The sequence below is a fragment of the Leiobunum rupestre genome, chromosome 1, assembly GCF_980474605.1.
Source record: "Leiobunum rupestre chromosome 1, qqLeiRupe1.1.hap1, whole genome shotgun sequence".
Classification (NCBI taxonomy): domain Eukaryota; kingdom Metazoa; phylum Arthropoda; class Arachnida; order Opiliones; family Sclerosomatidae; genus Leiobunum; species Leiobunum rupestre.
Window position 1 is genome coordinate 77199427 of NC_143384.1, and position 15135 is coordinate 77214561.

Below are 15135 nucleotides of genomic sequence, written 5' to 3' on the forward strand. Positions count from 1 at the left end.
TTTTATAAATTAATTTATTAAATTAAAAAAAATATATATATAAATATAATAAAAAGTAAATTACATAAATCCATCGGAATTGATTTGCGGGTGTTCGGGGATTTGATAAACATCGTTAACATTTCTTATTGGACGAGGGTACGTACGTTATAATGCTATATAAAAATAATTTTTATCTAATTGTGGTAAAAAAAAAATAGAAAAAATGTAAATAACTTCTAAAAAGTTTTGAAAAGGTTTTGATATATTTCAAAATAAAATACCGGAGGACGCGGTTAATTTGAATTTAAGAGTGTTTTGACGTCATTGAATATTCGTTGTTAAAGTAGAATGGAAACATTTTTAAACTTCATTTTAATATCATTGTAGTACTTAAATATGCTTGGCACTTGAATCTATATCACGAGTATTTTTTTTTAAACGAATATTTCAAGTTTAAGTATGAGAAACGTATCGTTCTCAAGTATTGTAATTGTACACGTGATTCCGTATGAGGACCGGATAAATTCCTATATACGTAACGCGATACACTTCAAAATGCGTATACGTAGAATGGAATTAATTTTAAACCCCATTTTAATAAATAATATATCGAAGATCAATAATTTCAGAGTATAAAAAGGGAAAACCGTATAATAGTTAGACCAGATTTCGAAAGTTCACCATCTGTATTATATTGGAAGTGACTCCGAGGAATCTTAAAATGTAAGTAGGAATACTCGGTGATAATTCTTAACTTTGTCTTAATGTATGTATTTTATAGGAATTGTTCATTTCCTGTGTCTGCTGACAAAGGGTTAATCGTTTATTTTATAAAATAATTTATTAAATTAAAAAATATATAAATATAATAAAAAGTAAATTACATAAATCCATCGGAATTGATTTGCGGGTGTTGGGGGATTTGATAAACATCGTTAACATTTCTTATTGGACGAGGGTACGTACGTTATAATGCTATATAAAAAATAATTTTTATCTAATTGTGGTAAAAAAAAATAGAAAAAATGTAAATAACTTATAAAAAGTTTTAAAAACGTTTTGATATATTTCAAAATAAAATATAAAGAATAAAGAAATTATACACTAAGGTTCATAGTATAGCTAAATATTAGTTATTATTTCTATAGTGAAATGGCATCGAATAATCTTCGATCTTTATCTGGAGAAATTGATACACCTTCATCTATTACAAATTCGGTAATCTATATAAATAAAATAGTTTTGTATTCATATTATATAGTTACTAAGTAATTATTTTATTTATATTTAGATAATAGGAAGTAATAATGAATCTATTGAATCCAATGTAAAGAAAATGCATCAAGATATTAACTTGGAAAATCCAAAAGATGATTCACCAGTAAGCAGTATTTAGATAATTAAAAATCATAAACAAAAACCGACTGATTACGGTGCATCAAGAGATTATATTTGTTTATCTTCGAAAAAAGGTGAATCATTAAACATCAACAATGCGGTAATTTACTTATAATATATTTTATGTGAAAATAATTAAAGGTTTTATAAATGATTAATTTATATTATAGATTATAGGTGGATCTAATAGCAAAATAGTATACGTCCAGGTAAAGTATTGTTTTATTTAGAAGTTTAAATTTTAATTTAATGGTTTATTTTAGAATAACTATATGTTAAATGATTTCTTTTAGAATAGCGTTGATACATATGGTGGTAGGACAACATTATAAAGTAGGTATATTGATTTAAAAAAAAACTATAGATTAATTAAACATTTTAATAATATTTTTACATAGCTTCGATAGTATCCAGAGATTGTACGATTGTTATTACAAAATGAAACTAATTTATTTTATAATCTAATTTGAATTATTTATCAATAAATATAAAAAATTGTTTTGTTTTGTATTTAAATGTACACATTTTCATGCAAAAAAAAAGTTTTTTTTATCATTTTCTAGTAAGCGATTGTAAATTAGTTATTTTAACTCTTGCTAATTCTAATTCCTAGCCATTGTATTAGTAAGCAGATTTTTGCTCGATCCATTGTTACGTTTGTTATATTTTGTGTGATATGGTTAATGAAAATAAAAAAAGGTCTCGACTAGCTCATTTCAAATGGGTATACGAATACGTTAAATTACATTCCGATATACAAATATATACTCTTTACGTTCAATACGTTTAAATAGCTTTCTAAAATGTAAATATAGGTAGTAAAATACTGCAAAAGCCTCTGACTCTACGTTCAATACGTTAAAATAGATTTCAATACGTAAATATAGGTGAAAAAATACTAGAAAAACACGCATACTATTATTTTTTTTTTAATTTTTGGAAATACACAACATCCCCCAGTTACTTCGCAATATGACGAACTGGCTGCTCTCTTTGTCCCTAACATATCACAATTTAAACACAAATATATGCGTGGTAATGCTTTTAATACACCTGGTGGAATTCTTATACTCAAAATTCTTTTAGATTGGAAATAAACAGCTTTACGATACTTCAAACAGATTGAGTATCCGTCACAGTACCATGCTAACCCTCCGTCAGTTGGAACATGAAAAACTGAACCGTCACAATATATACAGAAGTAGCTACCAGTTCTTAATAATGACGTGATTCCGTCTTTCTTCAATTCTTCGACAGATATTGCATTCACTAGTGGTAAATACACGCGTGGTTATAAATTCATATATAATTCTTATAATAGTTTCTAGTGAAGGCTACCATTAATTAAGAATTAACAACATCACCAAACTTTAACATTACAACTAAATAATTAAATATAAAAAATAATGTAATTTCTAAGCTAGCTTTAAAAATACCCGAAAACAATCTTACTTTTGAAAAATGACTCTTTAATATCATAAATCGTCTGTCATACTCGGAAACAATTATTTGATCACTGATGTCGTTTCTAATATTTCTTCAGCTTTTAAAGAAAAAAAGAAATACTCGAGAATGGTAAAATAGTCTATATTGAAATTTAAAGTGCGTTTAAATTGAAGTGATTCTTATTTTGGATTCCACTTTCACAATGGGAAAAGCGTCTTTCTCAAATGTTGTAATTGTACTAATAGATATGATTTTAAGACCTATTTTAATCAATAAGATAGAATCGTTCAATACTTTGCAGGTATCAAAAGAGGAACTCTTTCAAATGGATAAATCCGTTCGGTCTAATAGTAGATTACGCACCTACAATCCATGATGTTTACATTTAAATTCAAATTATAACGAATTGAAAGTTTGAAGAAAATATTAATTTAGTTTGTAAATTAAATCCTTTTATAGTACTTTGAAGGGCTCTTAATACGTTTTGAACTTCCAAAATAAATTAATGTACTAAGTTACGTTTAAAAGAACCTTTTCTAACAATTCCAATATGTAAATATAGGTATAAGGATTGAAAAAATACTTAAAGAAACTCAGCGTAAATTAGAATGGAAATCGGCTCCGGTAACGGTTTGGCAAATTTTAATTCTAATCTCAGGTTACTGTTTTTTACAATATGCAAGTGATTAGCGTTGTTATTAAGCTCCGAGGTATCCAAAATCAAAAAGCAGGCTTTAATTTTCTATTTTTGTTTGAAAATAACCAAAACTATGCAGTTTTTTTAAAAAGAATCTCGCAAATTATACTAACTTTTAACAAAATATCCCCAATTATAATAACTTTTAACCAGGGATAAAAATGAAACTATTCAAAATATCTACAAAACTCAATTTTCGTAAATAGACAATAGTTTTAAAATTAAGTTGACTTATGGCAAAAATTAGAATAATTTAGGAAATTCTTTTAAAAATTAGTAATTTTAATATTTTTATATTTTTATATTTTTATATTTTTTTTATTTTATTTCATTTTATGTTATATTTTATTTTATTTCATATTTTATTTTATATTTTATATAACAGGTCTTAAGCCAATCAATGATATACAATATTATTACCTTTACTTCTCTGCTCCCTTCCAACTATCTTGCAATATTTTCAAACCAATTGTATTTGGTTTTATATCTTTAACTTTATTTCTCAGTACAATTTCCTTTTGACAAGCTTCTTCTAACTTCAATTCCCACTTTTTTAAATGCTTCTCCATTTCGTCCAAATGCTCTTTTATTTCTTGTATATCTAACCACGTCCTATTATACTCTTCCACTATTTCACTAACTTCCTCGAATGAATGGAAATACATATGACTATAAGTAACAGAACACAATAAATATAAAACGTTCAGCTTAACTTAATTATTAATTTAATTAAACTCATTTATAAATTTTATAAATTAAATTGAAATATCGTAAAGCCAATAAAAATAATATAAATTTCCTACAAATCACCCATTTTAGGGATAAAAAAAATTAAACGATTCCAAATACGTACAAAACTCAATTTTCATAAATAGACAGTAGTTTTGAAATTAAGTTGGCTTATGGTAAAAATTAGAATAATTTAGGAAATTCTGTTAAAAATTAGTACAATTGGGGAAAATTGGTTAAAAGTTGGTATAATTTGGAGACTTGTTAATGTTAAAAATATAGAATTAATTAGGATACTTTTAAAATTGAAGAGATAGAAAGGCAATTACGAACGAGATGATGATTTAAAAAAAAATAGATTTTTCAATGAACTGTAAAACGCTTCTATAGATGGCAGCCTTGGCTCAAAAATTTATTTTCCTTAAAAGGTGTTATACATTCGATAAGCAGTGACGAGAATTCCCGTCAATCAGAGTAATATTTTATTAGTATATCTCAAATTTTTCTGAGTTTTCATCAACATACCAAGAAACAAGATCCCCAATGCAGAAAACTACGCGAAAACGCGCCGGTGTCGAAAAACGTGCTCATTCGCTTAAAAACTACGCGGAAAACGCCCTTATACGGAAATATACGCGGTAAACGCGCTCGTATGCGGGAAAGTTCCCGGAAAAACCCCCACTACCCAATGCCACACGCGTCTTATATAACAGTTTATCTCTTTAAAGTATTGAATCACTCGACATAATAAAATGAAGTTTAAAAATATTTCCATTCCACTTTAACAATGAATATTCCATGACGTCAAAACACTCTTAAATTTAAATTAACCGCGTCCCCCGGGAAATATTTTATTTTATTTCATATTTTATTTTATATTTTATTTTATTTCATATTTTACTTAACAGGTCTTAAGCCAATAAATGACATACAATATTATCCCTTTACTTCTCTGCTCCCTTCCAACTATCTTGCAATATTTTCAATCCAATTGTATTTGTTTTTATATCTTTAACTTTATTTCTCAGTACAATTTCCCTTTGACAAGCTTCTTCTAACTTCAATTCCCACTTTTTTAAATGCTTTTTTTATTTCGTCCAAATGTTCTTTTATTTCTTGCATATCTAACCACGTCCTATTATACTCTTCCACTATTTCACTAACTTCCTCGAATGAATGGAAATCCATATGACTATAAGTAACAGAACACAATAAATATAAAACGTCCAGCAATGTTAAATGTTAGGTCACCAGAAAGACCCTTTCCTCTTGTTGTTTCTATTTCAGTGGAAACGAAACTTGGACTTCAAGACGCCCGCGTCTTTTACGTTTATATGGATTATTCATGACGGTTCAATTTTGATATTATAAATGGACACGTATAGTAGGGAGCTAGATCGAGAGTGTGGGGGATAAAAAATTAATCTAGGTGAAAAAAAAATATTATAAATAAATACCGATTCAATATACGAACGAAACTTAATTATTAATTTAATTAAACTCATTTATAAATTTTATAAATTAACTTGAAATATTGTAAAGCCAATAAAAATAATATAAATTTCCTACAAATCACCCATTTTATGGATAAAAATGAAACGATTCAAAATACGTACAAAACTCAATTTTCATAAATAGACAATAGTTTTGAAATTAAGTTGGCTTATGGTAAAATTAGAATAATTTAGGAAATTCTGTTAAAAATTAGTACAATTGGGGAAAATTGGTTAAAAGTTGGTATAATTTGGAGACTTGTTAATGTTAAAAATATAGAATTAATTAGGATACTTTTAAAATTGAAGAGATAGAAAGGCAATTACGAACGAGATAATGATTTAAAAAAAAATTGATTTTTAAATGAACTGTAAAACGCTTCTATAGATGGTAGCCTTGTCTCTTACCTATATTTACATATTGGAATTGTTACAAAAGGTTCTTTTAAACGTAACTTAGTACACTAATTAAGTATTTTTAATTTACCGTAATTAAAATATAGGTAAGTGGTTTTTATCTTATTTTATACCTACGGAAGGGATAAATAAATTAAAGCAATACATTTTTAGAGTTTGGAGATGGGTGGAAAAAAAGGCTCTTCGTTTTTCCAACTGCTTTTCTGATGTACCCAAAAATGGACCAAATTACCAAAAGTACCCTTAAAACGACCAAAGTCACCATTTTCGGCCCTATGTACCCCATTTCGGACCAAAAGTACCCCAAACTGGACCTATTAGCTTTATTGTAATGTTAAACGCACATAGAGATTCCCCTAAAAAGAAAAACTTGCGGTCCAATTTTGGGTATATGAATTATTTCGGAGAGGGAATCCATGTTTTAAATTCAAATTAACCGCGCGCCCGGGCAATCCGCGCCTCCCAGGTAATCCGCGCACGCGCGCGCTATCTTCCTGCCTAGGTTATTAATCATACAACTTACATAATTTCCACTTATTTCGTACGATAAAACGCGATCGAGATATTCGTTTTAAGAAATACTCGTGAGATTGGTTCAAGTGCCAAGCGTACTACAATGATATTAAAATGAAGTTTAAAAATATTTCCATTCTACTTTAACAACGAATATTCAATGACGTCAAAACACTTCAATTCAAATTAACCGCGTCCCCCGGGGTAATCTGCGCACGCGCCGCCTAGGTTATCAATTTTTACATCATTTCAACTTATTCCGTACGATAAAACGCGATAAGATATACGTTCAAGTATCTTTCGAGATAAGCGTAGATAAATGAACAAGTTGGCCTGGACATAATATGTTGATATACGGGAAAACAAATCGTCTCGAGAAATACCCTAAATACATTGACTTTTCGATGATTTTACCCCCATTTCATCCCTTAAATCCCGGATTTCGATCCCGAACCCAAACCCGAACCCGGGATCGATGCCACACCCTCACTTTCCTTCTACTATCAATATAGGATATTTCGCTAGAAATTGCTTTAGACAATTACCAATTTTTGTACACTCGTGAAATTGCTGTTTTTATGTTATAACTAGATTTATTTTAATTGCTATCAGCTAAATTTTGAAATAAATATTTTCCTAAAAACCAAATGATACGGCTCATTTTCTAACAGAATCATTTTCGGAAAATGTTGGCTTATAATAGTAATGAATCTTATTTTCATTCGTTATTTTATTGGTGTACCAACCATATTATAAAAATGTATTTTTAAAATAACAAAAAATAATAATAATAACAAAATAATTAAACTGTGTAATTAATGCAACCAATCTAATAAATAATAAAGAGTAAGAAAATTATATAATCAGAAGGAACCAATTTTCATGCACTATTTAATAGCTTTAAAAAAATTTTGGATAACCTCTCATTCTGATTTGCTTTCATTTCGTGGCTATATTATATAAATATATTTTATTAAAATAACGGATTTAACTATAAAAATTATAAAACCTAATAATGTAATTAGAGTAAGAAAATTATTAATTAGAAGAGCCAGGATTTCATCGTCAAAATGCAAGCCAACCATAACCACGTGATAGCTTTTTGCGTCAAAAATGGAACTCTCCTATTGGTTCGTGACTCGGGTATAAAAACTCGTAAAAATAACAGCGTCGCCGATTAACAGGAATCGCTAAAACGTCTCTGCACCGCGATTTCGATTGCGAGGATCGCAAAATAAACAGCTCGCTAAATCTGAATCACTAAATTGCGATCCTGTTAAAATTAACAGGAAACGCAAAACGTCTCTGCACCAGGCCCATACATGTTCGATAAATGCTAATATGCTATAACAATAATTTATTTATACTAACGACTAAGTATACGTTCTTGGTTATATTTTCCTTAAACTATGGTGTATATTCTGAGCAGTAGTTTGTTTTAAAAATTGATTTAGGTTTTCTTGGGTTTTACTGTGTTAGATTTGGTTCGTTAGGTTAAAATAAATTAGGTTAATTTAGGGTTTGGGTAAGGTTTCCACATATCTATAGACTTTGCTTCGTGTTGAAATGTGAGCCCGGAAATTAGTAAAAAGCAAAACTGGTAATCATGCTATCATAGTTGTTTTATGTAGGCAGTGAAACTAGTTATAGCAAGAAAAGTACCACTTCATTCGGTGTTTTTTAAATGACCAGTCAGGAAGTGAAAAGAGTATTTTCAAAATATATAAATATTTTTACTGGAATATCCACAACACTGGGATTTCGATAGTTCACATTATAGAATGGTTTAATTTTAAAAATTAACCGATAAATTCCCAAAAGAAAGGCATTTTGAAAAGGTGGCTTTTTGTCGAAGAAGCGTTTACGAGCCTGTATAATAACGTAGGCAACGCTACTACTTTCAACTTTGAAACCGGCGTTAGCTAGGGAGAAAACACCAGATTGGTTGATATGTTCGCATGCGCAGAGACCGTTGCCTGTTACCCAGAAACAAATAACTAAATAATAATCCCTCATTCAGTACGTGCATGGCACCATCTAAGTAAACCTACCACTATAGGATATAAAGGTTTGAGAGCAGGCTCGTTTAACTATAAATTAAAATGCAAATTATTAATTGAAATGAATCACCATAGACGTGAAAGACGGTTTAAATGATGTCAGTGAATATTGAAGTCGGGAAGCATTGAGGTGGCAGCCATGCGGTCACGAAATGTCCCCTTTTGCACCTACCCCCATCTTCCAAACCATTCCGAGGCCGCGAAGCTGTTGAATTTTATTTTACCGTTTACTAGATTTCTGAGTGTAAGTTTGGCACTAGAACTAACACTGAAGGCCTTAACGCATTTCTTGCTAATATATATCCCTTTTTAACTATTAAAGCAGACAAAAATGATTATTAAATCGAACACGCACTGCTCGTTTTAAATATCAATTACCTACTGAATTAGTTCAGTTCGAGCTGCTGCATTACGAACCAACGCCTGCGCGACTCAGATCAAATGAAAGGTAGGTTGTCGAAAAAATCGATGTGAAGTCAGAATTGGAAACTAAGCGAAACAGGAGAGTCTCTAGATCGGTGTCAAATGTTGAGGACTAACAATTCAGAGCCAGTCAAGGTTGTAGTTGCCAATGTGAGTAAAAAAAACCCCAAAGTGACTGGTGTCGCAATGACTTTTAGCTTAATTGACCCCTAAATTCAGCATTCCGTCCACAGTCACTGAACATCTTTCTCGTAATTGTTAGTTTACTTTTTTTTGTTCAAGTGGAAACCATGGTGCGAAGTTATCGAGGATGAACGGGGGCATTTGCAAGTTAAAGGTGTTATGGATAACGTTGTCAATTTAATTTTCAAATCGATGGCCATAGCGTAAGCAGTCTATTTTGAACTATCAATTGTTATGTATTTCAATGAATTTAACAGATTTCGGTACCAAATGGCACCCGACAAAAAATGGGGAACGAAGTTAAAGAATGGTACTTGGACAGGTATAGTTGGGTCTCTTGTTCGCGAAGAAGCTGATGTCACCACAGGACCACTGGCTATCACTCAAGAACGATTTCAAGTGATCCGTTTCAGTTCAATCCTATACACCGACCCCTTGGAAATACTAAGTACAATTGCTCTACAGAAACACAACTTCAATTTCCTGACTCTATTAGGGGATTGGGTATGTCTGAATATTTTCTAATTTTAATACATTCGAAGCAAAAGTGACATAATTACCAAAAGTGTGACAATCCCTGTACTTTCGTATGCTAAAGGTTTAATGAATGCTCGACTCGAGATCGACCAAATAAAAGACTATTTATTGTCGCCTTTCAGGATCTTTTTTTAGTCTATGGTATTATATCGTAGGTAGATGGCGATAGCACCTTCACAGATCGACGAAAAATTAAAAAATACACTAACTTTGATCACTGCTACTTAGTTCCTTCGTTCCTCACTAGGAGGCGTTAATTGTTGGTTTTAACTTCCTTCCCTCCCCAAGGCTTACTTTCCCTTCACCCCTCACAACTTGTATTTCGCTAGTAACATTCATTAAGAAATAGGTCCGATTGACACGCTTTTGGTAATTATGTCACTTTTGTTCGAAGTATGTTCTTTATTTATTTCCAATCAGGATTGGATTAGGTCCCTGTGCGCCGTATACGTGTTAATGGTCTTTTTCGGTTGCGCCTCAGATGTAATCATGCCGTCATTGACCAAAGCCATAAGCTTTAATCAACAACCAATTCACTATAGCAGCTTACTGAAAAAATACGCCACGATCTTCTACAGACCTTTGGTATCCCAACGTAAATCTAATTTTTCTCCAAAAAAATCCTGCTCGCGACGAGGTCGAATAAGCAAATCCCTTTCATCCAAATTTATTTACTTTCTAAAGAACCTAATCGAATACACTTAAAAGCCTCAGATATCTGTAAAACTGTATACATTCGGGCCATGACATAAAAGAAGAAACAAAATTCAATATTTCTATAAAAGCCATTAGGATACTACATGTATTCCATGAATAACAATACATCCATTTTTACCTTAAGTGCATTGCTTTTTTTTCTATTTTCTGCCTCGAAATACACATGTTACCATGCTTTGAGAATGGTGTTCAGTATAAATAATGAAAATATTGATTCTTTTATTCGATATGAAAATATTTGAAAGTGGAAGTGGATTTTATCTTTTTACCTCGTCTAATTAACCCCTGCCAAATCGTTTATGTGTATTTTTTGAAATACTAGATATACCGAATAAATTTATTTACGTCAGCCAAAGAATGGCCGTTGGAGTTTGGTTCGTGTCCGCGGTACTGGCCGTTATTCCCGGCTTCGTCAGTAACTCTGTCTCGAAGTTAAGTGTCCTGGATTTGATCAAAATTGATTGTTTTGAAGATATTCTGCGTCACGAGGCTATAGAACCTTATATTTTTGGAGGAGGATTTGTGGAACGACTATTTGAAGTATGTGAAGCTTAGGCCGTTTGCAGGGTCAATGTATTTGGTACCCACAAATTGAACATTTCATTAGGTGCACATTTTTTATTTAGGTGTCGGAACTAAGTCAAATGCGCCGACTAAAGAGGAAGCTTTCCAAGAAAGACAACTACGAAGTTTTCTTTTCGAATAGCATGTTACAGAAGGTTATGGCGGGTCAAGTGGCATTAATAGATTATGGGGTAACTCTTCGTACCGCCATCTCCAAATATTTTGAAAACAAACGGTCATGCAATTTCCACATGAGCAGTGATTCTAGCGTGACCAATAATTTCGCATTGGGTCTTAAAAAGTCTATTCCCAACGATTTTCTGGAGAAGATATCGAAAAGGTAATAAGGATAATATTTTGATGTCGTGAACAAACAATATTTTTTCGAATTCCACTCTCGTTAAAAAAATTAATCTTCAAACTAAAGCAAAAGTATCACAGATAGTCATGAAATTCGAAGCAAACTGAAACCTATTTTTATTTTTACTAGGGTCATGACGCTTTTTGAAAGCGCTTTAATCGATTACTGGGTTGACAACTCGTCGCCTTACTACAAATATTGCCGAGGATATGGAGCTCATTTCAAGAACAGAAAAACAGACGCTTTAAAACTGCTCCAGGAATGGAAAATATTCTCGTTTTGGATATATGGAAATTGCGTTTTTACCGCGGTGATTTTGTTAATGGAGCTTTTTCGAAAACATTTTTTATATCATTGGATTTATTGAAAGAAATAAAATTTCTATTAAAACTCAAGTTTAAACTTGATTTACGTAAAATAGCATGGGAAAATCACGGATTGATATTCAAAAATAAAAATTTTGGCAAAACAATTGGGTATAATTGATAAAATTGGGAAAAATCTATAAAAATCGGTAAAATAAATAAAATTTCGGTAAAATCGTAACGGTTTCCAAACCTTGATTTTCCCATGCTATTTTACGCAGATAAAGTTTAAACTTGAGTTGTGAAAAATATTGTTGGTTGCCATGGCAAAACGAATGGCCATTGAGCCTTTAGGAGCATTCAAGGTACATGAGTCGGGGGGAAACACCTCGGGATGTCTCCTAGTTAGTGTATTAGGTCCGATTGGTTGATATTTTCAAAGCTAACGAACGAGGACTAAATAAGTGCCGTATAATTGCACTAGTCTCGTATTTAACACGTTCGGTCACCTTAAGACCGAGGCTTACCGTCATTTCTGTTAAGAACTTGATAGAATTCCTAAATAAATTTAATAAACCCTAGTTAAAATTAATTAATAAACATTATCTGTAAAATAAATTCTGAATTTAAAAACAATACCTAAAAATTAAAAATTGTGTACATTGATTTAAAATATTTTTTTTTCTATTCGCTTATAACTGGAACCCCAAACGTCACTGAATATTTCCTCGCATATTTCTTTAAAACCCCAAAATTTCCTAAACTGGGTGCCATTCCCAGCGATCGAGAAGGAGAAAGGTGCCGAAAACGGGCACTTCTCGTTCGGTCGACAAACTAAACTGACCATAAAACAGTCACCGAAAATAAAATTTTCAATTAACAAAACTCGATGTTTCCCTTAAACTAAGTTAACTATCTCTCTTCAGTTCGCGATAAATAAATATAGCTCCCCAATTCCATCAAATCTAAACTAAATCTAATCTGCTTAAGTAAAAGACTCTTCCTCAAACCCCCGCCTGAGCGATAAATAATATTGATATTGTGACCGAATGAACCTTGGACGAATAATTACTGGATTCCAAACCAAATGGCGCGATTGGTGTTTTTACGGCAGCGCCGTTTGTAGCGCCGTAGTGTCAAGTATTGGAAGGATTTCTATCCAAATATTAAACACGTGCCCATTATTAGCGGACGACGTTAGGCCTAGTGTTCTTAGCTCGTCACTGTCGTCAAAGCTTACACCTTTATTACAATTTTGAGAATGATATAATCAGGGCCGTCTTATGGCATGGGCTAAATGGGCTACAGCCCAGGGCCCCCCAGCCAGTTTTGGGGCCCCGGAAAGGCCGGCCATACAGCCTCTACTCTAGGGATAAGGTTTTAGTTGGTTAAATATTATTTATGCTTATTTAATATTATGTAGCATTTAGTTACGTCTAAAGTAATTTGACTCATCGCCACATCGCGTATCATACGGTACCTACAATTTCTAAAACCTAACAGCGAGTCACTGTCAGTAGAAATCTAATTTTCAGTAGGCCTTTGTTATACTTTTGAAATTAAAAGTTTGTTTTTGATTATTGTGTAGTTGAATTTAGACAACGGACAAAGAAAGGTTGACCGTTGGCGATCGTAAAGGTCTTGAGAAATAATTTAGCCCAGGGCCCCAAAAGGTCTTAAGACGGGCCTGGATATAATAAATGTATGAATTTTTGTTATTGAATATTTAGGAAATTCGGAAAATATAATGGCTATAGCTTCCAAATACTTTTATGAACCTGTTGAAGGTAATGTACTAATGTCATTACTAAAGTTTAAAACAATATTATATTTCAAATACTTTACTGCAAGGAAGCTAATATAACTCCCATTCACAAATCTGGTTCCAGAACTAATCGTAGCAAATACCGCCCTATAAGTAATCTCAACCAAGTCCCCAAATTGAGTGAGCTAATTGTTCACAGTCAGATTACCGATCACCTAACAGTTAGTAACTTTTTCTCTCCATACCAACACGGTTTCCTCTCTAAGAGATCCTGTCTCACAAACCTACTTGAAGCTACTAACTTGTGGTCTCAATGGCTTGATGATGGTTACTCACGACGTCAGTGGATGTGATTTATCTGGACTTTGCTAAGGCATTTGATTCCATTCCTCACTCTTGTCTCCTTGAATCCCTAAAAGCAGCGGGTATTGTTGGCGATGCTCTGGCCTGGATTGAAAACTATTTGAGTGGTCGCAGGCAGAGGGTTGTTCTGGGTGGTGTGACGTCGGGCTGGGGGGACATTGGTAGTGCTGTTCCGCAGGGTTCTGTCCTCGAACCTCTCCTCTTCAATGTCCTTATCAATTCTTTACCGGAAGCCTTGCTCATTGCGATCATTCTCCTCTTTGCTGACGACTCAAAGCTCTCTCATCGCCTTCGGACTATTTCTGATTGTCATGACCTTCAGTCGGACCTTGATAGGGTTGCCCTCTGGGCTAGGTCGCGCGGCCTTTCCTTTAATGAGGCAAAGTGGTCTGTCCTCCACCTGGGCCACAAGAACCTTAATTTTGTTTACACCTTAAATGGTACCCCACTTAATACTACTCTTTCTGAGCGGGATCTGGGTGTGCAGGTCGACCCTACCCTAAAATTCTCCAGTCATGCTAACAAAGTTGCCAAACGTGTTCGGGCGGTCTCAGGTTTAGTGCGGCGGAATCTATATTTTCAGTCGCCCCTTCTTGTTAAATCGCTTTATAACTCTTTGATCCTTCCAATTTTTGACTATTGCTCCCCAATTTGGACCCCGCATCTGACCACCGACCAGTTGGCACTGGAAAAGGCTCAAAATAAATTCACTAAATTAGCTACCAAATTTTCATCGCGACCTGCTCCTGCCCGATTAAAAGCCCTTAAATTACAACCTGTTTCAGCGCGTCACAAACTTAATAATCTGTGTCTGCTCCATAAATTTTTTAACAACAAATTAGATCTAGGTTTCTCTGATTATTTTTCGCACTTAAGAAACCTCGTGCCAACACGGCTTTACGCCTTAATTGTTTTGCCCACTCAGTAATTAACGATTGGAATAAGCTCCCGCAGGATATTGTTGCAATAAACGACTATCATAAATTTAGAACTGCTGTAACAGACCACCTCGCATCCGATCCCTAGTCTGTATGTCTAACGTACCTGTAACTTGCTTTTTTTTTTATTATTTCATTTTTTATATAAATGTATGTATTTTCTTTTTTTATTTTGTTACTTTATTGGTAATTTACTATACTGTTTCTTTCTGTCAATGCCTGCGCATAAGCCGGATTCGGCTTG

The 15135-nt window shown here is 32.7% G+C and overlaps 1 protein-coding gene across 1 annotated transcript; it reads left to right on the forward strand.

Annotated features, from left to right (window-relative positions):
• The first annotated feature begins 9260 nt into the window (after nt 1-9260).
• On the forward strand, nt 9261-11301 carry LOC149966674 (putative glutamate receptor). The gene is made up of 6 exons (XM_090167571.1): nt 9261-9308; nt 9441-9544; nt 9599-9845; nt 10299-10473; nt 10918-11135; nt 11203-11301. The coding sequence occupies exons 1-6, from the start codon at nt 9261-9263 to the stop codon at nt 11299-11301; spliced, it is 891 nt and encodes a 296-aa protein (XP_090023697.1).
• The last annotated feature ends 3834 nt before the right edge of the window (nt 11302-15135 follow it).